The following is a 21295-nucleotide window of genomic DNA, read 5'->3' on the forward strand; positions in this document are numbered from 1 at the left end:
AAACAGCATTCTTAGAGAAATCAAGGACTGGAACTGAGGGAAGCTGGTGTTGGCAGTGGGTGGGTTTTGTATGGGAGGAAAAATGGGGAAAAAATAAAGATGATATGTTTCTGGATAATAAATTCAAATATCTTTAATATGGTCAATGACCAGCAAGTTTCTGGATAATATGTTTTGTTTTAATTTTGAATAAAAAAGTTTTTTTTAAAAAAAATATGAATTTGAACAACAACAACAACACTTTCAACGTTCAATGAATAATAATTCAGGTTCAAATTGCGTTGGGCCAAGAACCCAGAACTCCTATTCGAAATCTAAGCGGGGCGTGGGGGGGGCGGGTGCGTGGAATGTTGACAGAGTCACGTCTCCGGAACCCTCCTCCTCATTGGCTTTTCAACCGCCTCGCGCCCCCGAATTCGATTGGCGGCCTTCACGTGCCGAGGGCGTGGCGTGGCTTTGCCGGAGAGGCCTTTTGCGGGGCTGGGCAAACCGGCGCTCCAGGCGCGGGCGAGCGAGCATGCGCGGCCATTTTACCTGACCCGCCTCCTCCTTCGGCACGTCCGGAAAGGGGGGCGGGGGGTTTCGCTCCCGGCCGGCCTGGTCTTGTTTCGTCATAAAAGCGGCTTGAGGGAGAGCGAGAGAGGGCGGGTCGGCTCCGCAGTCGGCCGCGTAGCCCAGGAGGAGGAGGAGGAGCAGGAGGCGGCAGCAGCAGCGGGGTCGCGCGGCGCTGCGCGAGTCAGGAGGCCGTGGCGGGCCGGGAGAAGCGGACGGCGAGCAGGAGGCTGCGGGGAGCGGGCCGGGCCGAGACCCCTCGGGGTCGCCGCGGGCCTGGGTGAGTGGTGACTATTCCCCCCTCCCCTCCTCAAAAAATAATAAACCCTCAGAAAATAATAAACAACATGCGCTGGGTTTGGTCTCGCTCCGCGCCTGCTCTCCTCGGGCGCAGTCCCTTTTTTTTTTACATTCCCTTTTGCGCACGGGCGTAACGTGGGAACCGAGGAACCCGCGTCAGCCTTTGCGCTGCTCGCCGCCTGACCCCGTGCATTAATATAGCCCGGCTTCGCCGAGCTGTCATCATATATAAATTCAGGAAATAATAATGCCAGGCCTTCCTGGCATTTACATCCTATGCTCTCCTTTAAAAATGTGTTCTTTTCCGGGGGGGGGTGATATTGGGTTCTTGTTTTTATTTTTATTAGGTATTTCGTGGTTTTTACATCTTGATTTTATTCTATGAACCGCCCTGGCAGTATATAAATTTAATAAATGTAATAACAATTAATAAATACCACCCAATGTCATCGTCACTAATCTGACTTAACACTCATCTATCACTAGAGCTCCTGGTTGTCTTGCTGAACTGTTTACATTCTTAAACATTCATTTATTCAAAATGTTTCTATCCTGCTTCTAGGGCGGTATATAAATTCAGTAAATAATAATGTTCTAATAATATTATTCTGTATTGGTCACTTCCCCCACTCTGATGTTGTTTGGCGAGGAGGTGGGTCTGTGGGCTCTCTCTTTATCCATCTCCTTCACATACACACCTTTAACACACACACACGATATCTCTGAATTTATTCCTGGCTTGTCATAGATAGTCTTGATATCTGCTTCCCTGTGTTGCTGGCGCTTATAATCTAAACTCTGAATGTCAACATCTAGTGCCATACGCCTGATAAATGGCATCAATCTGAAATGAATTTATTGGGGCATACATGAAGGCCTGAGGTGGGGGGAGACCTGGAACAATGAAGAAGAAATACCTGTCCCCGCCCCTGATTTTTCTGTTGTTTTTCTTTCCTGATTTATTTAATTAAAAAAAGTCACACAGTACACTGCTAATTGTTGAAAACCTCAACAAATGATAATTATATCGTTTTATCTGTTTACGAACAGTTAAAACAATAAAACTAAAAGTTAGCATTTTTCAAAAGCAAGTTTGGGGGAGGGGCTGGAAAAAATGGGGGAAACTGATGGTGCTTTTTTCCTTTCAGTTTTTTCTCTCCGCCCCCCCCCCCCCCCCGCAAATCCATCAGGACTTCATATCAATAAAAACAACAAAAGAGACTTTAGCACTTTAAAGTCAAACTAATGTTTTATGGCATAAGCTTTCCTTGACAGAAGTGGAGTTTATGGAGGCATATGCCATTTAAAAATGTTTGGACTTTAAGGCGCCACAAGATGTTTTGTTTTTGCTGCCATGGGCTGACATGACCTCCGGAAATTCATGTCAGTGTTGGAATTTACTTTATGGGTGCTCACTTTAAACTTTCTAAAAAGACACAATAGGGTGTTGAATACAGTTTAGTGTTGTATGAATGAGCTTTGGGCTCATGTGCAATGCTCTAGTGTGGTGATACAGAGAAAGCAAATGAAAGTTTTTGCTTAGCTTTAAGATGAGCACAGTTACTTCTTATATCCAAACTCAGACAATGTGCTGTTAGTCAAACTGTGGTTAGTGGGAAAGCCAACTTCACACCATGGTTTAATGAAGTTGGCTTGTATCTCTAAACCATAGCTAAGAATAACCACAGTTCTCAGTACTGTACAGGTAGACTCACAATTAACTAGAAGTGAAAGTGAATGTTTCTAATCAACTCAAGGCTCTGAGGGGTGTGGGGGACACAAGCACATAGCCCTAAACCATAGTTTAGCATTGTGTGTGAACCAGATGCAGATTTATAAAGTGATCCTAAGCAATTAATTCTAACAAGCTTTCTAAAGCTGTTACCCATCAATTATGTTCCTATTTTGATTGATAATAAATAATAGTTGTTATAGGGACGTGGGTGGCACTGTGGGTTAAACCACAGAGCCTAGGACTTGCCGATCAGAAGGTCAGCGGTTCGAATCCCCGTGGCAGGGTGAGCTCCCATTGCTCGGTCCCTGCTCCTGTCAACCTAGCAGTTCGAAAGCACATCAAAAGTGCAAGTAGATAAATAGGTGCCGCTCCGGTGGGAAGGTAAACGGCGTTTCCGTGCGCTGCTCTGGTTCGCCTGAGGCGGCTTAGTCAAGCTGGCCACATGACCCGGAAGCTGCACACCGGCTACCTTGGCAAATAAAGCGAGATGAGTGCGCAACCCCAGAGTCGGCCACGACTGGACCTAATGGTCAGGGGTCCCTTTATCTTTCCCCAAATAGTTGTTATAAAGTATTATAAAATGTGTTCTGTGAGCTTCAAGTAATTATCTAGCAACAGCCTTGCAGGATAGGATAGTATTATCCCCATGTTGAAGATGCAGGGGTAAAGTTGGGACCAAAGTTTCCCTTAAGTACTGTGGGCAAACTTCATAAACTCATGTCATCCCAATTTTCCTGTAGTATGAAATCAGAACTTTTAAAGAACTTGGTACATAATGGGCATTTCCATGTTCTAGGTCTTGAGTGGCAAGGCTTTTTTGGGGTGGGCCACCAGCCAGCTAGACCAGCTGATGTGCATATGAATCACCTGTGCCAGATGAATTGAGAAGGATATAAATATATACATTCTTTAATATTTTACAACACTTTAAAAAACAACTTAGGAAGCTGCTCTTGGGAGATGTGTACTTTATCTGTGCTCTTTTAAAACAAATGACAGCATTTGTTTTTGACAAAATAACCATGGGGGACGGCTGTTGACAAAGTGGGGACTGTCTCAACCTTTGTGTTCTCCTGTGCTTGCCATCCTCTCTTGGAGATTACTTGACATGGTCAGTTGGCCCCTATAGACTCCACCTTGTGATGTTTGTAAAAGTATTTGATAGCCCTCTCAGATTCTACCTATTTTGTCCAGTTGACTGCTTATATCTGCAGTGGTAGGCAGAACAGAATGTGGGCAGCATAGAAACAAATCATGAGCCTCGTTTGGACAACACAACAAGCCAGATTCTGGCTTGTGTAATCCATGACAGGGGAGAAGCACTCAAAGAACTCTTGGACAGTATAAACTAACATGCTGCTCATTCACATGGTTTATGGTGATATGCAAACTGGGCCAATAAAACTTGATTAACAAAATGATTCTACTGAATATGCTGTACCTTCTAACTGTATATTTTACTTGGTTGTCTTAAAGGAATTGTTTGGAATTAGTAGGAAGTCTTTTAGCAACAGCAAGAATAGTTTCAGCCACTTAAACGATAGGCTACGCAGCATACTAATATTAAAGGAATGGATTAATAAAGTGTAGTGTATAGCCTCAATGTTAAAGTTAATAAACATACACATTTGCAGGAAGGTAGATTAAAGCAGCATATCTTTGATACATTCAGTCAGGGCAAGTATTTTAGCTTGTCAGACAGAGCAATCTTCCTTTTCCTCCCCTTTGTACTGTTTTGGGAGTTCTCCTTCCCCTCAAGCCAATTTCAGAAGGCAGGATGCCCTGTTGCACAAGTGAAGTTTTTGCTGACAGGACTCATTAGTGGAATCCCAACCCCCAGGCTCCACATCCCTGGTTTAGGAGGTTAAGGGTGGTTCCACTCTGTCTGTTCATAAAATCAACATGATGATGTGTAAGAATACAGGTGTCACACCTCAAGCAATAAGTCACCTATTTCCTGTGTCGTTTATCCCTTTGCGGGGGGGGGGGGGCGGGGATGTTGAGCCGTTCTAGGCTTGTATACCTAAACTGAGATACCCTGTGCCAAAACTTTGGAACATATCAATAGATCTGTGCATTTGTCTCCTCTTGAGTTAGCATACATTTTGCAATTTTTTTCTGCATTATATTTGCCAAGCCTGTTGGTTGAAATTCTAAGAAGCTGCTGATGCTATTATGTAAATACAAAAAGGAAGCCTCTTCTTACAGAGAACTGACATTTTTATCGTTGCTTTCGTTTGAGTAACTCCGGCTCATGCATGAGTTATCCCATTTTGTCCTCTCAACAACATTGTAAGTTATCCTAGTCTTACAGAATATCAGTGCCCAAGGAATGTCGCAGTGCAGGTGCAGGATCTGAACTGAGGCACCTGTAGTTAAGTTGTCAGTGACCACTGCTGGTTGTGATGCACTTTGATGCCAATAACTGGCAAGGCATTTGCTCATCTGATGGGGAATGCTTGTTGGGTTAGCAACCAAACAGCTTTTTGGCTTTGCTGTAGCAAGTGGCTTCTTTCAGAATCATGGAATCACGGTGCTTTCTTCGTTTGTGTTGGTTATTGAATCTCAAATGCTGAACACAATGGTATTGGATTTTTGCTTCTTAATGGAAGAGGTCAAAAAAAGGAGAAATGCTGACTTGCATCTTAAATTCTAATGACATTGCTTTTCTGTTACAGGTGAAAATGCAGGAAGCGGATTTAGTTGCAAAAATGCTCCGAGCTGTTCTACAATCCCATAAACATGGAGTACCCTTTTCCCGTTTGCAAGCGGAATATAAATCATTAACTGGAGACTTGATTCCCTTTAAGCAGCTGGGACATTCTAATTTAGAAGGATATATAAAAAGCATCCCTGGAGTTGTTAGGGTTGAAATTAGTAAAGCTGGTGAGGTAAGAAATGCATACAGTGCTTAATAATTGTGTGTGTATATGTGTATTTTGGCTGTAAAATGTCATAGAATCATAGAGATGAAAGAGACCCCAAGGGTCATCTAGTCCAACCCCCTGCAGTGCAGGAATCCTGACCACAGCCATCCCTGGGTGGGCTCGAACCACCAACCTTCTGGTTAAATAGTCACACTGTCCATTGCGTTACCAGACGAAAGATTAATGTCGCTGTAGGGCCTTTTGCTTCTTTACGTTGATTTTGCTGCAAATCAAATAATGCTTCACCTGGAGCAAATTTAATTTGGTTATGTTCGTTATAGTGCACAGTTGAATGTAATTTCTTTAACTGAAACGCCCCCTCCGGATGATGGGAGTTGAAATTAATGAGGGTTTATTAGCATTTGGAGGACCACAAGCCCCCCACCCCACTGCTACAGCATTTTCACCTGAAGATCTTTGTGTTACACTCATGACAGCACCTCCTCTACAAGCAAAATATGCAAGTTCAACATTTGAAGGGAAGGGCACTAAAGACACATCCTTCTTAAACAGACTAGGTATCATGTTACATATTTGGGAGCCAAAGACTGAAAACAATGTCCAGATAACCATCGTCTTATCACAAATTTTGATTAGTGAAGGGGGTAAATCAAAATCTGCATTAGAATGAATTGCAAAGCTTTGCAGGGCTTTAGCTTTCAGGTGGCATGGCAAAGTCTTATACAGTACTTTATAGTGTGTCGCTGACCCGTATCTCTTACGCATTGGGTACACTATTATTGCACCTTCCCAAATTAATGCTGTAGCAGTGGGGTGGGGAACATGTGGTCCTCCAATGCTAATGAACTCTCAACTCCCATCATCCCTGTCCATTGGCCATGCTGGCTGGGGTGATGGGAGTTGGAGTCTCAACAACATTTGGAGGACCACAGGTTTCCCACACCTGCTTTAGCACATCCTAAGCTTCATGCAGAGAGTCTGAGGTGGCTTTCAATGAGCAAGCATCTCCCATAAAAGTCATTGGTAAATCTGGGTGGCGCTGTGGTTTAAACCGCAGAGCCTAGGGCTTGCTGATCAGAAGGTCGTGGTTCGAATCCCCGCGGCGGGGTGAGCTCCCGTTGCTCGGTCCCTGCTCCTGCCAACCTAGCAGTTTGAAAACACGTCAAAGTGCAAGTAGATAAATAGGTACTGCTCCAGCAGAAAAGTAAATGGCGTTTCCGTGCGCTGCTCTGGTTTGCCAGAAGCGGCTTAGTCATGCTGGCCACATGACCCGGAAGCTGTATGCCGGCTCCCTTGGCCAGTAAAGCGAGATGAGCACCGCAACCCCAGAGTCGTCTGTGACTGGACCTATCGGTCAGGGGTCCCTTTACCTAAGTTTCATGCAGCGAGTCTGAAGCGGCTTTCAATATGTAAGTATCTCCCATAAAAGTCATTGGTAAACCTGGTTCTCCATTTTTGGTTTCCTCTTTCCTTGATCAGGTGACCTGTCGCGCGGTCATTTGCCAGGAGACTGCACAGATTGCTCAGCTTGTTGCCTGCCAGAGAACTTCCCAAAAGAAAACTGGTCGGCAAGTGAACTGCAGCATGAGGCTGAAAAGAGCAGCTCCATTTGCTTCGGTCGGTAAGTTTGTCAGCTGCAAAACACCACATGGGTATATGCTGAATTAATCAACTCCAAACTCATCACTCGCAGAGCTTCTCTATTGTTGTGATTCTGCTGACTGAAATAAACTACTTACACTCTTGAACAGTCATGTTACAGGGCAGTCTGGCTGACTATTCATGTGTGTCTTGAAACAGCACATAAGGAAACTAATACTGGAAATAAAAGTAGGGACATAATTTTTTATTGCAGAAAGACAATAGTCTTGTGTGCTTTTAACTGTTCTCAACAAGTTTAATTGGCCCTAACAAATCTGTAAGTTGGCTATTGTTAACAAACCCCTGTTTTTAACATAAACAAATAATCAAGTTTATTTTTAAATGCAGGAACAAGCTTATGGTTTCAGTTAGTTTTTGACAGTTTCTTAATCTTAGTTCCTAACAACTTCAAACTGATTATTCCCAACTATCTATCTGACTCCACCTAACAATTCCTCTCACAGTACAACCCTACCAACCTTTTCCTCCCTCTTCCTTCTTCAACTCTCAACTTAACTAACTTCAACTCCCAAACCTCAACTCTCCACTAACTCGACTTCAACAAAAACTTTAAAAACCTCCCACTCTAACTTTTATTCCCCTCTTGCATTCTCACTGGCCAATCACATCACACCTATTTTAACCCTTTCCTTATGACCCATCCTAGGAGGCAAATGCCACAGCATCTTTTTGGTAAACTTAAGAATTTATGTTGAAGTGCCCCAAACCATAGGTAATCTGAAAATGAGAGCTGACATTTTGTGTCTTGCATCATTGTATTGCAGGCAAGCCAAAGGGTACTCTGCGGAAGCCAGGATTCATGCATTTCACAGAAGAAAGCAGGAGACCTGCACTCCCACTGCTGAGAAGCAAAGGAAGCTGTGCTGTTGTTAGACAAAACATGAGCTCTGCATCGTATCCTCTGCCTCTAGAATTTGGGACCCCTCTGCAGAAAGAAGTCTTAAATCAAGGACACATGACTGTGACAAACAGGTTAGAGTTCCTCTTGTTGGAAAACTTACTGGGTATAAAGCAGCTGGTATACTTGACACCACTCTAGAATCTCATTTGTTCAGGGAGGAAATGGCCTTCTGATTGTATAGAAAACTGTCCTAATCAAAGCGTCAACATACACTGAAAATACTATAGCACTATTTGAGAGAGACAAGCACTCTTTTTGCCATCTTTTTGCCTTTCAACCCTGGGGTTGCTGCTCTTTATTTAAATGGCCCATTTCTTTAAATCATTTTTTTATTAAAAGTTTTCAACATAAAATTCAATGAAAGTCAAACTGGCCCGTTTCTTGTGCTTTTAAACTGCCTTATGAAAACTACAAGGGTAGGAGATGGAAGGAGGAAAGTGTGTCCAACAGTTTTGTAAATTGGTGTAAATCTTAAGAGATTTTGGTGAGGTGAGGGGATGCATGCAGAATTGTGTCTGAGCAGAGTAGCCTGTTTAAAATGGTTATGACTCATTACATCACTGCAAAAATCCTAGATATGATATTGTTAGTATTATCAATTATTTATATACCACATTTTCTACAAATTTAGACTCGGAGCGGTTAGTCATGTTAGCAAGGTTAGATCATGTGTATCTGTGTGTGTGTGTGTGTGTGCGCGCGCACACACACACTTAGTCTTTACTAAACAAACATCCATAGGACCTTTGCACGCTGACTCCCCTTTCTCACTTGCCTCAGATTCTTCTATGTTCCAGAGGGAATAAACTAATGTTTAAAGCTGCACCAATAACAAACCTTTAGTTTTTCATGCCTTCTCTCTCCTGTTCTGCACCACCTTCTACACACACATCCCGATGATATGTTACTGTAACTTTGAGATGAATGAAAGGTTAAGACCAAGCCTGTCAGTTTGCTCATTCAGTTAGAGAAGGTTAGGTTCACTCTATGGATGTTGTACATATTTGAGTGTCTGCTTGTTGTTGCCGATTAGAAGGTTGGTGGTTCGAATCTCCGCAATGGGGTGAGCTCCTGTTGTTCGGTCCCTGCTCCTGCCCACCTAGCAATTCGAAAGCATGTCAGAGAGCAAGTAGATAAATAGGTACCGCTCTGGTGGGAAGGTAAACGGCATTTCCATGCGCTGCTTTGGTTCGCCAGAAGCAGCTTAGTCATGCTGGCCACATGACCTGGAGGTTGTCTGCAGACAAACCCCAGCTCCCTTGGCCTATAGAGTGAGATGAGCACCGCAACCCCAGAGTCGTCCGCGACTGGAGCTAAAGGTCAGGGGTACCTTTATCGTTACATTGAATATGGAATTCTTGATGAAGACAACACATACTACCAGGAGTGAAATACATGATTGTGGGAACCTACTGTGAAGTATTTGTGGGGCTCACAAGTTCCACAAGTTTATTAGTTTTTTAAATTGAGTATCTTAGGATGCAGCACTTTCAACTAATATCAAACAGTGGAGACATTTGCAACAATTTCAAGTTATACACAATATATTTTAAGTTTGTACAGTAGTTTTTATATGCATTATTGATATGCATTAACCCGAGGTATGACTGTACTAGTTTACTGAATTTAATGTATGCATTTGCATTAAACCAACTATATATATGCAACTTTTACTCTTCTTAGGGACAAATACATGGCTAGTAGACTGGAATTTTACATATGTCTTTCCAAATTTATTTGCTAAAACTATTGAATTCATATTCACTGCAGAAAAATTCTACACTTGGGCCAGTGATATTTCTCTACTGCTTTTTTTAGCAGGATATTTATGTCTAGATCTACAGTATACATGAGTGAAATGGCCTGTAAAAAGTATTGACGAATTTGGGCATAGACCGATTTAAAATATTGTCAGTAGCCTGTATTGTGTTGTCAGCTGAAACAGTACTACCCCATTACTGCATCCTTAACAAGAAAGTGGATGGTTTTGATGCTGAAATTCTGCTGATTCAGTATTGTACTTCAGCGCCCCCACCCCAGCATCCCTAATTATTCCTTTGACTGACTAAAATCCAACTTGGCAAGCTCAGCTGCTGTTCCATCACTTCTCTTCATGCATTGTTTGTTGCTGTCATGGGTCATCAAATCATGAGTCAGATAATGTTCTTGCTTGGTCCATCATTTAGTTTATCTAAATTTCGGAACGGTTTGATTGCCTTCATAATCCTCCCATTGTGTTTGTAATGCACGGCCAGGAAAAGTAGCTCATGAAAACTGCTTGTTAGATTTCACATCACTTTTCAGGCAATTATTACATCCCAAAACCTCTCTCCTCAATTTAGAGAGAGAGAGAGAGGTTTTGCCATCAGACTTAACAATAATAATACGGAGGGGAGAGGAGGGAGATCAGTTCTTCAAGGTCAGGACAGAGTAGTGACCTATATAAGGGCATGCATACCCAGATGGGGCCAGGCTGGTCTTCCCTCTCTGCTAGTGTTTGTGGTTGAATAGTGACTGTTGGCAATGACAAACCTAGACAGCATTTTAAAAAGTAGAGACATCACCTTGCCAACAAAGGTCCGTATAGTTAAAGCTATGGTTTTCCCAGTAGTGATCTATGGAAGTGAGAGCTGGACCATAAAGAAGGCTGATCGCCGAAGAATTGACGCTTTTGAATTATGGTGCTGGAGGAGACTCTTGAGAGTCCCATGGATCAAACGCATCCATTCTTAAGGAAATCAGCCCTAAGTGCTCAGTGGAAGGACAGATCCTGAAGCTGAGGCTCCAATACTTTGGCCACCTCATGAGAAGAGAAGACTCCCTGGAAAAGACCCTGATGCTGGGAAAGATGGAGGGCACAAGGAGAAGGGGGTGACAGAGGACGAGATGGTTGGACAGTGTTCTCGAAGCTACAAACATGAGTCTGACCAAACTGCGGGTGGCAGTGGAAGACAGGAGTGCCTGGCGTGCTCTGGTCCAGGGGGTCACGAAGAGTCGGACACAACTAACCGACTAAACAACAACAACAGGTGACTGTTGTGCCTTTGGCTGACGGATGGGGCCAGAATGTCCCATCTCTGCCCACCCCACCCACTAAGCTACTGCATTCAAAGAACAATTGACAGTTGGAGCCGAGTATTCTTTCTAGTGGAGAGGGGAGGTGGGAGGCAGGGAGTGCCTTCCGGCTGCTCCTAGTCTGGCCCATAGATGGGACCACACTGGTCTCCCCCCTTGCCGCAATGTTCTTCTGGCAGGCAAGAAGAAATAGACCGCCTCAGTGGGTCTATGTTCCCCTGGGCGCTCCCAGACTCCCCCAACTTACCTTTCCTTTGCCTCCGCAGTCCCAGGCCAACTTTGGCCCATTTGCCTGGGGGAGTGCGTTTAATTGCCCGAGACTTCTGAATAGGTAACACGTCTTCATTGAGATGAAAAGTTTATTAGAAATAGATTCATTCAGTCAGTCTAGAGTCGTGAATATAGATACGAGAAGGAATAACAGGATGGAGCAGATGTGGGTGGAACTTTGTGAGGTATGCACCATTATGGCATGAAACATGGAGTGGTTGCTTGACCTTGATCCCCCAATTAATTCCTCCATGACCAGGCTTTATTGTTGCATACTCCACAGAACGAGTGGTATTGACCATGTGGGACATAACCGTATTTTTCCGTGTATAAGACTAGGGGTTTTTAACCAAAAAATTAGGTTTAAAATTGGGGCTCGTCTTATACACGGGTAGTGCTGAGGGGTGTTTTCTTAATCTGGAGTCCCCAAAAATAGGGGGTGTCTTATGCATGGCGGCACGGAAAAATACGGCGTGTTTGAATGCTCTCCCGCAAAATGTCCTAGCAAGCAGATTTAAAACAAGAAGGAAAGGGGCCGGTTCAGATCATTGTTATATAGCAAGTTTCCCATGGATATGGCCCGTGTATTTATTAAACAATGTTGCAAATTTGACCACTAAGCCCAAGGTACAAGTCAATAAACTCAATTTATCCTCATTTCATTCTTCTTTCATTCTTTTACCCAGGCCTTACACCTACTTGTCACATTGTATATATGTTTTCCATATGTATTCTTTTTTTACTCATGGGAAGTTCTTGTTTAAAATGCCCCCTTTAGGTCTTTTTTTAAAAAAACAAAAACAGGCATGTTGTGAGATTCACTGGACACAAAAAAATACAAAGAAAAGACATTTTAATTTGACATATCTGGTAGAAGCCAACCATTCAGCTTTGAGATTAAAATGTAGCACAACCCTATTTATATTCAGGTTATTTAATACTAACCAAGTTATTACTGAATTTGTCCCATGATACTGTTTTGGGTGAGCTGGACCCACTTTCCGTGCTCCTTGTATGAGGAGGTTCAAGCCTGGGTGCCACAAATGAAGTATTGGCAGCACTAAGCTTCCAAAAAGAAAAGGAGTCCCTATTGCTCCCTAAGAAAAATGCAAAAATCAAGTTGGATTTTTATTAGCCCTAGCCAAAATAGTCAGTAGATTCCCTAGAAAACTCCGTGTTTAAGCAAAGCAATGAAATGCTGACTTGCTGTTTAAGTTGCAGTGAGCAATCCTAAAAATGGTATGTAAAAGGAGATATCACCTAGTAGATTGCAGTCTAATTAAGTCTGCTATGCAGCATTCGGAGCTGCTGTGACAATCACGGCTGAACTCCCCTTTTTGAAAACATGATATCTAGCACTCACCCAGAGAAGGCTGGAGGCTTGACTTGTGGAGATGTCAAAAGCCTTTATTTTTACCTTTTAGTTGGCCCTAGTAAAGATATCCCCAGCTGTGGAATTCACCTAAATTGAGCCATCTAGTGGTGAGATATGTTTTGTTTGTGAAGGTAATGAATGCCTCTCAAATACAACCTTTCCTGTAGTGGATTTGCTGTGTTAGTAGCAGATTATAAACTGTAAAGCAATTTCAGAAATTCTGGGATAAGATGGAATCTCTAGGGACAGTGTCCAGCACTTCTGCTGATTTCAGTAGGCTTATTCAGTTTATGCTTGTGGATCTTAACCATTCTATCTGCTATGGGTCTATTGGAAGGAAATACTGTAGCTCAAAAGGACAACATGACAAAAGCCAGGTACAGAAGTGACTTTTCAACAACTTTGTATGCAAACAGACCTGTTCCAATGTGCCTATTTTTCAGTCTACAAAATGTGCTGCCAGACTTTGTGGATTTTGCTTGAGAAAGGAGTCAATTTGCAGTTCTGGCTTGCAGAATATATATGAGTTTGCCATAACAGCTTCACGTAGAGTAAAATGGTTCTCTTTTATTTAATAGGATGATTGTCCATAAGCTTATCTGTGCAGATACAAGGACATGGCAGCAAGCAGATGCTTTTACAGTGGTGCCTCGGGTTACATATGCTTCAGGTTACATACACTTCAGGTTACAGACTCCGCTAACCCAGAAATAGTGCTTCAGGTTAAGAACTTTGCTTCAGGATGAGAACAGAAATCATGCCGCAGCGGCAGTGGAGGCCCCATTAGCTAAAGTGGAGCGTCAGGTTAAGAACAGTTTCAGGTTAAGAACATTTCAGGTTAAGAACGGAATGAATTAAGTACTTAACCCAAGGTACCACTATACTTATATTGAACATATTAGCTTGTACTTTTGAAAAGTGCAAATCAAATCATAGTAGTTTGCTTTTGGGATTTTTTAGGCTTGATAGAAGAGCAACACTTCCACCACGATTTCAGAAGGAGCTTCAGGGCCACCCGTCAAAAAACGTACCTGTGGACTTCAATGGTATGTTACCAGAGGGCCACAAAACCTTGACTGCTAAGCCAAGCCACACTTCATGGGTGGGCGGGTGGTTTTATGTATTTAAACAGAACTCATGGTAAAATCAAACATTTTGGTGTTCATGCAAGCAGTTCCATTGGACATAATTCTGCTCTTAATACCCAGTAAGAAAATACATAACTTGGCAAGGTAATGTAGAATGAATAGACGTGGATTATCAACCAAGTAAACATTTCCTAAAAGCACCAACCATTTCAGTATATACTTCTTAGACTGCTCCTGTGCTCGGTTAGGTAGGAGTAAGCTCATTTAAACTTGTGGTTTACTTCTGAGTAAACATGAGTAGGATGATGCTGTAAAGGACATTGTTAAACAAATGCTTAAAAGACTGTCTGTTCAGTTGGAACACAACCTTTGCACTGGTAATTAAAAGCCAAAGTATCTTTCCAAAGTATTAGGATTGTAAAATGTTTGCTCATTGTGAGCACCATCAAAAGAGAGAGAGAGAGAAGACCCTTGCCCCCACCCTGGAATATTAGTTTCCTCATTCACCTTTTTAAGTGGCTAGGTGGTTTCCTTTTCGTTTAGTCTAGCTATACTTGAAATATCTCAAAGCTCAGTATGAACTGGGATTGAAAATACTTGCAAGCTCAGATAAAGAAATGAAGCTCAAACATATTTCCTACAAACTTGATATTTACCGTATTTTTCGCCCTATAGGATGCACTTTTTCCCCCTCCAAAAATGAAGGGGAAATGTGTGTGCGTCCTATGGGGGCGAATGCAGGCTTCCGCTGAAGCCTGGAGAGTGAGAGGGGTCGGTGCGCACTGACCCCTCTCGCTCTCCAGGCTTCAGGAAGCTCTGCGCAACCCTTGGGAGACTGGCGTGACACCTGCCTGCATTCTGAAGCCAGGGGCGCGCTGAAGAGCGGGCCCGGGCTTCGCGCAGCTCTCCGCAAGCCTGAGGAGACCGGCACGACTTCCCGCCGGGCTCCCTAGGCTTGCGGATAGCAGACTGTTCTGGGGTCGGGGGAAGCTCGGGCTTCCCCCGCGCCAGCCCCGCGCCTGGGAGGGAAATAAAAAAAAATTTCTTTATTTCCCCCCCCCCCCCAAAAAAAAACCTAGGTTAGCCCTATGGGGCGAAAAATACGGTAGCCTGGTTAGCTTTAGCTTTAGCCTGGTTAGTTTCCCTATTGTGTCATCATCTTTAGAGCGTTCACTCCAGGGAGAGACAAAGGAAGGAACCTTTGACAGAGCAGGAAAGAACAGTTGCCATGGTGATGGTTGCCAGTATATTTTTTATGTTAAGAGGATGCCCAGCACAGAGAACTCTTCCATAGCCATCTTCAGTGTAGTGTCTCAAACATACTGTTGTTTATATGAATATGTTAACAGATTGAAAAATTAAGCCAGTGTTCTAGACTATTTAACATTTGTATATTTTATATTTGTATATTTATAACATTTGTAGCTTTTATATTTAATGTTTAATATTTTAAAAGGAAAGTTTTAAAAAGCTAGCTACCGGCTTGGAGGATTCCGGTAAGATTGTCATAGCCACCAACAAAAAGGGATTCAGCTAGTTGCTACAGTGGCGCTGTGGGTTAAACCACAGAGCCTAGGACTTGCCGATCAGAAGGTCGGTGGTTCGAATCCCCACGACGGGGTGAGCTCCCGTTGCTCGGTCCCTGCTCCTGCCAACCTAGCAGTTCAAAAGCACGTCAAAGTGCAAGTAGATAAATAGGTACCGCTCTGGCGGGAAGGTAAACGGCGTTTCTGTGCGCTGCTCTGGTTAGCCAGAAGCGGCTTAGTCATGCTGGCCACATGACCCGGAAGCTGTCTGCAGACAAACACCGGCTCCCTCGGCCAATAAAGCGAGATGAGCGCGCAACCCCAGAGTCAGTCACGACTGGACCTAATGGTCAGGGGTCCCTTTACCTTTTTACAAATGTGCTGCTGCTGGACTAGAACAATGGCTTTACCTTGTATGCTTTTAAAATAAGAAATGCTGTCTTCCAAAAGTTTGTGTTCTTGCTTTTCAGAAAATGCAAAAGAAATGAGACAACTCGTGCCACTTCAGCCTCCTTATCCTTCAAATACCGATATATATGAGATTCAGAGAAGAGTTAAAGAGATTCTAAATCAATGCAGCAATGGAATATGTTTATCAAAGCTACCGTATGTGTACAGAGAGACTTATCGGGAGGACTTAAATACAGCCTTGCTCCCTCAATTTGAGAACTGGCCTCACATTTGTGTGGTAGGTGTCAGCTTTTACCAGAGTGGATAGGAACTGGTTTAGACAAATCTCATTTCTTGGTTTGAATAATATTTAAAAAAAAAAAAAAATCAGGTATACACAATATCTCATTAAAAATGGGTTTAACTGCAAATTTTAATTTAATACAAAAAGGGCCTACACAATCCCAGCTAAAATATGACTCTCAACACTGAATTAAATGTTGCTTTTCTATGTGGAACCAAGAATGGTGGCCAACTGCTGAGGTTAAGCAATATACTGTATTTTTTGCTCTATAAGACTCCCTTTTCCCCTCCTAAAAAGTAAGGGGAAGTGTGTGTGTGTCTTATGGAATGAATGCAGGCTGTGCAGCTATCACAGAAGCCAGAACAGCAAGAGGGATTGTTGCTTTCAGTGTGCAGCGATCCCTCTTGCTGTTCTGGCTTCTGAGATTCAGAATATTTTTTTTCTTGTTTTCCTCCTCCAAAAACTAGGTGCGTCTTGTGGTCTGCTGCGTCTTATAGAGCGAAAAATACGGTAAATGATGCTAAGGCTGCAATCCTCTATTATCTAGCTGGCCACAAAGGATCTGTGGAAGTTTCCTAGTTAAACAGATACAGGCTCAAATACTTAAGTTTGTGTTAAATCCTAATACAGCCCAGGAAGGCATATAATTTATTTTGGATGTCTTTTTGACCCCAGTCAAGAATGCAACTTGGAAATATCCCATTTTCCTTTTTGGCGAATAAGTACTATCCTTGCTTCTGGAAAGTTCTAGACACTCACTCCCCCCCCCCAGTTGTAGACATGTTTACTCAGAAGTCAATCTCACTTTATTCACTGGGATTACTTCAAAATGAGTGTGCATAGGATTGCAGCTTTACACTTCAAGATTTTTTCATGTGCAAAGAGAAGTAAAATATGTATGCAGGTGTAACTTTGCCACGTGAATCATAGAATCATAGAGTTGGAAGAGACCACAAGGGCCATCGAGTCCAACCCCCTGCCAAGCAGGAAGGCTTTGTGGGTTGTATAGCCAAAGGGCTTCAGTTGTGTTCCTAGGGTTGTATAAAGGCTTTATTCCGGCCCCATTCAGGCATTCAGTTCACACAATCAGCTGTTGTGTGGAGGGGGAGAGCAGGGCTGCATCCACTGGTTCTGTTGGCCCTACTGACCGTACGTCAGCTGTATATATGCAAAATTGTGTTATTTTTAGAATATGTAAAGATGGTTTTCTTGTGTTCAGAAATGTTTTTGCTTTTAAAACCTGTGTTTCGTTCTGTGTTCATCTCGTGTTTACCACTTTGACGGCTTTATGCTGTTAATAAAATGGTTGAATCAGCTAAATTTGGCAGTGAACGTTTGCAGAGGGGTGGCTGCTTCTTATGCGTAGGAGGCTTCCCCTTGTAGTGTGTCATCGTGATTGTGAAGGGTTGTACTCCACAAGGAAAAGCAATGCAGATAAAGCGGGCGCCCAGGTGGGGGTGGGGGCAGAAGTTGTGCTCCTCCTCTCCTGCTCTGTGCAATTATTTGTGTGACTTGAATGCCTGAAGTCAGTTTCAGTTGCATGCTAAGTTAATGGCTATAGTCACTCAGGATGGACAGTTGTTTTTTAAACAGTACATTTGGAAAGGAGACAGTAATTGAACAAATCTTGTTTACATTTTTTAATTTGTTTTTTAAAAATGCATCTGTACTTGCTTTTCCAGCATATCTAATGCTACTCCTGGGAATAATCTAAAAATAGCACTAGCCTATAATCTGCAGCAGGGGTAGGCATTGTGGTGCCTACAGTTATTGTAGACATCACCTCCCATCAACCCTGGTTGTCTCTGGCCATTGGCAATCCTGACTGTGGCTGATAGGCCTTGTAGTCCAAAAGCTATAAAATCATCCATGTTGACTACCTTTGATCTACTGTAAGCCAATTTCAGACTGTTCATTTTGAGTGCTTTTCCATTTTGCATGCAATAAAGGTAGATTTCGCCCTCATTTAAAAATGCTAATCAGAATGCATATATGAGCACACATATGGTTTTCTGCTCTTACATTTGCCCTTATACTCTTAAATGGATATAAGAAATGTTATTTATAAGTAACATATCAGCATGTTGACATACCAGCCAGTTTTGGTGGAATGCAGATAAGCTATATTCTTTTTGCTTTCATCAATCTGTGGCCGTACTGAATGCTTCTCAGTTCTTAAAATATGTGAGCATCTTAGCACAGGCCTAAGCACACTTTGAAATATTCTAATCATCTGCTCATTTAAACCCAAATACACACAGGTCCCAGTTCCCAAACGCAGTGTGTTCCCGGGAATTGTTCATATCTCACATCATGAGTCCACAATTTCCATTGATGGGAACATTTCTAATTGGGGATTTGTCCAGTCTCTCCCCCTGCCCTCTCTCCACGGTTTTTTCCTGAAACAGCTATAGCCAACCAGCAGAAGAGACAAAGGAAAACTTATTTATCCGATCTCCCCCCACCCCACCCTGCATGGTTTCTTCCTGAAAATGTCCGCCACTGGCCAGCAAAACACAAGCAAGGAAGTGGGCAAACACTGGATGTTCAGATACCTGAATCTGTGGAGTGTATTGCAAAGTTTGGGCATAATTCTTTGTTTGGATAAGTGAATTTTCACATAGTGAGAGGGTGGGTAGCAGGACCTGCATGTAAACACATGTATGAATAACAGCAAGCTTCAGTTGTTAAAGATAAGCAATGTTTGTAAGAGGGACACCTTGAGCAATTGAACAGTGCTTGACCATGAGCCCCACCTACTTTCATAAGGGTGAGATTATTCCTGCTTTAAACTACCTGGAGATCTAAAACTAAATCAAATCCAACCACAGTTGGAAAAGCACAGTAGAATTTTTTTTTTTTTTTTCTGTTGAGATGAAATAAACCTGTGCTAATTTGACATGGTTTTTAGTACAGCTGCAGAAAACAAAGCTGTTTCATGTAGGGGTGAGTGAATGTGACGAGGTGGTGAGAAAACAAAAGGTTGGTCAAAACCGATGGTAGTCAGTGTACTTAGAAGTAAATGGCCCGTCTACAGACACATGTGGAAACCTCTTTTGAATTGCCCGCAATGCCCAATTCAGTAACGTAGCTGTTTTTGTAACCCTCCTGCTTTCTCTCAAAAGACCGAGAAGGTATGTTCTGGTGGCCTTAGGGATATATTCCTCTACCCTGCTGCAAAAACACAGCCTTTGGTGAAGGGTGTCTCAAGCCAAGAAGGAAGCCTTCAGCCCCCCTTAGTAAAACAGACTGTAGAGACCAAAGTAGATGCGCCCCAGGAGGATTTCAAGCAGAAAATTGCCGCCATCTTGTTAAAATATTCCAATGGCCTTTGGGCGAATGCTCTCCCCAAAGTGTATGAAGACACATACAAAGCACCATTACCTCAGGATATTCTGAAAAGTCTTGACGCCCTCTCGGATATATGTTCAGTGGATTACATATCTGGCAACCCCAAAAAGGCCATTCTCTATGCAAAGTCGAAAAAGCACACGGACGAGAACCAGAATGTGACTGACAAAACCCACGCAAATGAAGTTCTAGCGAGACCAGCCGAGCAGCATCCCACCGCGATCAAGCACGAATCCCAAGAAGAGTATTCAGAGAACATGACTGTGCCTCCGTTAATTATCCCAGCGGAAACATCACCATCTGTGCTGGTGGTGGAACTGAGCTCGACAAATGAAGTTGTTGTCAGGTAAGATTACTGTCCCGGTCTTCTCTAATACTCCTGTAGTAGTGCAATGGGGTTATCTCTTCAACTGTCAGCACACCAGCCATTCAATTGAAGGAGAACAGATTAAGAAAATGAAAAATCTAAAGATTTACTCTGGTGTTCACTTTCTGACAGGACCATCTTGTGTATGTCTGCTTAGAACAGTCTCATTAAGTCTGTATAAGAGTGCACATTCCATTTGTTAGCAACATGCTTAAGCTTAAAATCTCTTAACTGAACCGAGGGAGCCTTTTCTTCATGAAAGAGTGGCCAGAAGCCAACTTCTGAGGGTTAAACATTGCAAATGACACAAGTATTTAATAGTCCCTTGGTCCAGTAGGACGTTCATAATAAGTATGAACTTCCTATTGGACCTAGGGACTAGTAAATTTGAGGATGTAGATGACACATTCCTATATTGTGGCAGGATCCTCCACTGAGCCCATAAGAGTACAAGGTTGTGTTCTTAGCCCTCAGACTATCTAGAATGTGTTCAATTGTGAAATTACTGTTATTTATAACTTTAACAACCAGATATGATGGACAATTCACTTGTTGAAACTTTTTTATTCAGCAACTACCATCTCTTCTCAACATTTATTGGAGCTCAATCCCATGCATATTTACTCAGAAGTAAATTCCGCTTTGTTCAGTGGGACCTTTTTTCCAAATAAGTGTGTATAGAATTGTTTCCTTAGCCTTTGAGTAAGTGATTTTGCTTGCTGTCCTCGCATGCCCACACACTACCTTGTCAAGATGTAGACAAAGGGTACGAAAAGTATATGCATGTAAGCGCCACGGCCAAAGCATTGTGCATGTAAGTTACATAAAGGCTTTGCTTAGTTGCAGTCAAATACGTTTCGTTAGATCTATCAACTAGTAAGTATGTGAAAGAGAAAGAGCTGCCATTAATTCACTTAATTTGCACTCTCTGCCTTGGCTCTCTTTTGGGAAGAGAGGTGTCTCTTTTGAGGCGTCTGCCACATGCGGTTGATTTGCAGTCTTGTGATGACACATTGTCATAAGCCACTCTTACCTTGGGACAATTTGGCATACAGTCAAACCTTGGCAGTTGAATGTAATCTGTTCTGGAAGACCATTCAACTTCAGAAACATTCAACACCTGAGGCGCGGCTTCTGATTGATTGCAAGAGCTTCTTGCACACAAGCGGAAGCCACGTTGGACATTCGGGAGGTGAAACGTACGATAATGGAGGCATTCAGGAACCGAGGTTTGACTGTATCAACAATGGAGTCCATTACATGCCTGTAATGTTGCTTTTGAACACTTGGACAAATTATGAATATTGTTCTTAAAAAAAAACCAACCAGCAATAAAAGAGTTGGGGTAAATATTGGGAATATGTGAAATCTTTCTACTCTTTGCAGTATAAATATTAAGATCAGACTTGCAGTGAAATTGGATTTACACACACCTATGCTCTCTTATTCCTGCCAACCTAGCAGTTCAAAAGCACGTCAAAATGCAAGTAGATAAATAGGTACCGCTCTGG

At 42.7% G+C, this 21295-nt stretch overlaps 1 protein-coding gene and 1 long non-coding RNA gene across 5 annotated transcripts in view; both read left to right on the forward strand.

The window, feature by feature from the left end:
* The first annotated feature begins 457 nt into the window (after positions 1–457).
* Positions 458–21295, forward strand: part of TDRD7 (tudor domain containing 7) — a 39113-nt gene continuing 18275 nt past the window's right edge. Inside the window, exons 1-7 of one of the 4 annotated variants that reach the window (XM_083419568.1) lie at positions 458–832; positions 5266–5478; positions 6955–7096; positions 7902–8109; positions 13719–13804; positions 15843–16060; positions 19192–19763. In XM_083419568.1, the coding sequence (XP_083275694.1) occupies positions 5272–5478; positions 6955–7096; positions 7902–8109; positions 13719–13804; positions 15843–16060; positions 19192–19763 (1433 nt within the window). In that variant the 5' untranslated portion in view covers positions 458–832; positions 5266–5271. Of the gene's footprint in view, positions 833–5265; positions 5479–6954; positions 7097–7901; positions 8110–13718; positions 13805–15096; positions 15150–15842; positions 16061–19191; positions 19764–21295 lie in introns of those variants that run through there. The other 3 variants (XM_083419569.1, XM_083419571.1, XM_083419570.1) reach the window with 3 other exon arrangements.
* Positions 16584–18039, forward strand: LOC310667966. Its single transcript, XR_014506491.1, has 2 exons — positions 16584–16985; positions 17051–18039. It is a non-coding gene; the product is annotated as an uncharacterized lncRNA (long non-coding RNA).

The sequence above is a fragment of the Podarcis tiliguerta genome (assembly GCF_965153285.1).
Source record: "Podarcis tiliguerta genome assembly, chromosome: 17".
In the NCBI taxonomy this organism is placed as follows: domain Eukaryota; kingdom Metazoa; phylum Chordata; class Lepidosauria; order Squamata; family Lacertidae; genus Podarcis; species Podarcis tiliguerta.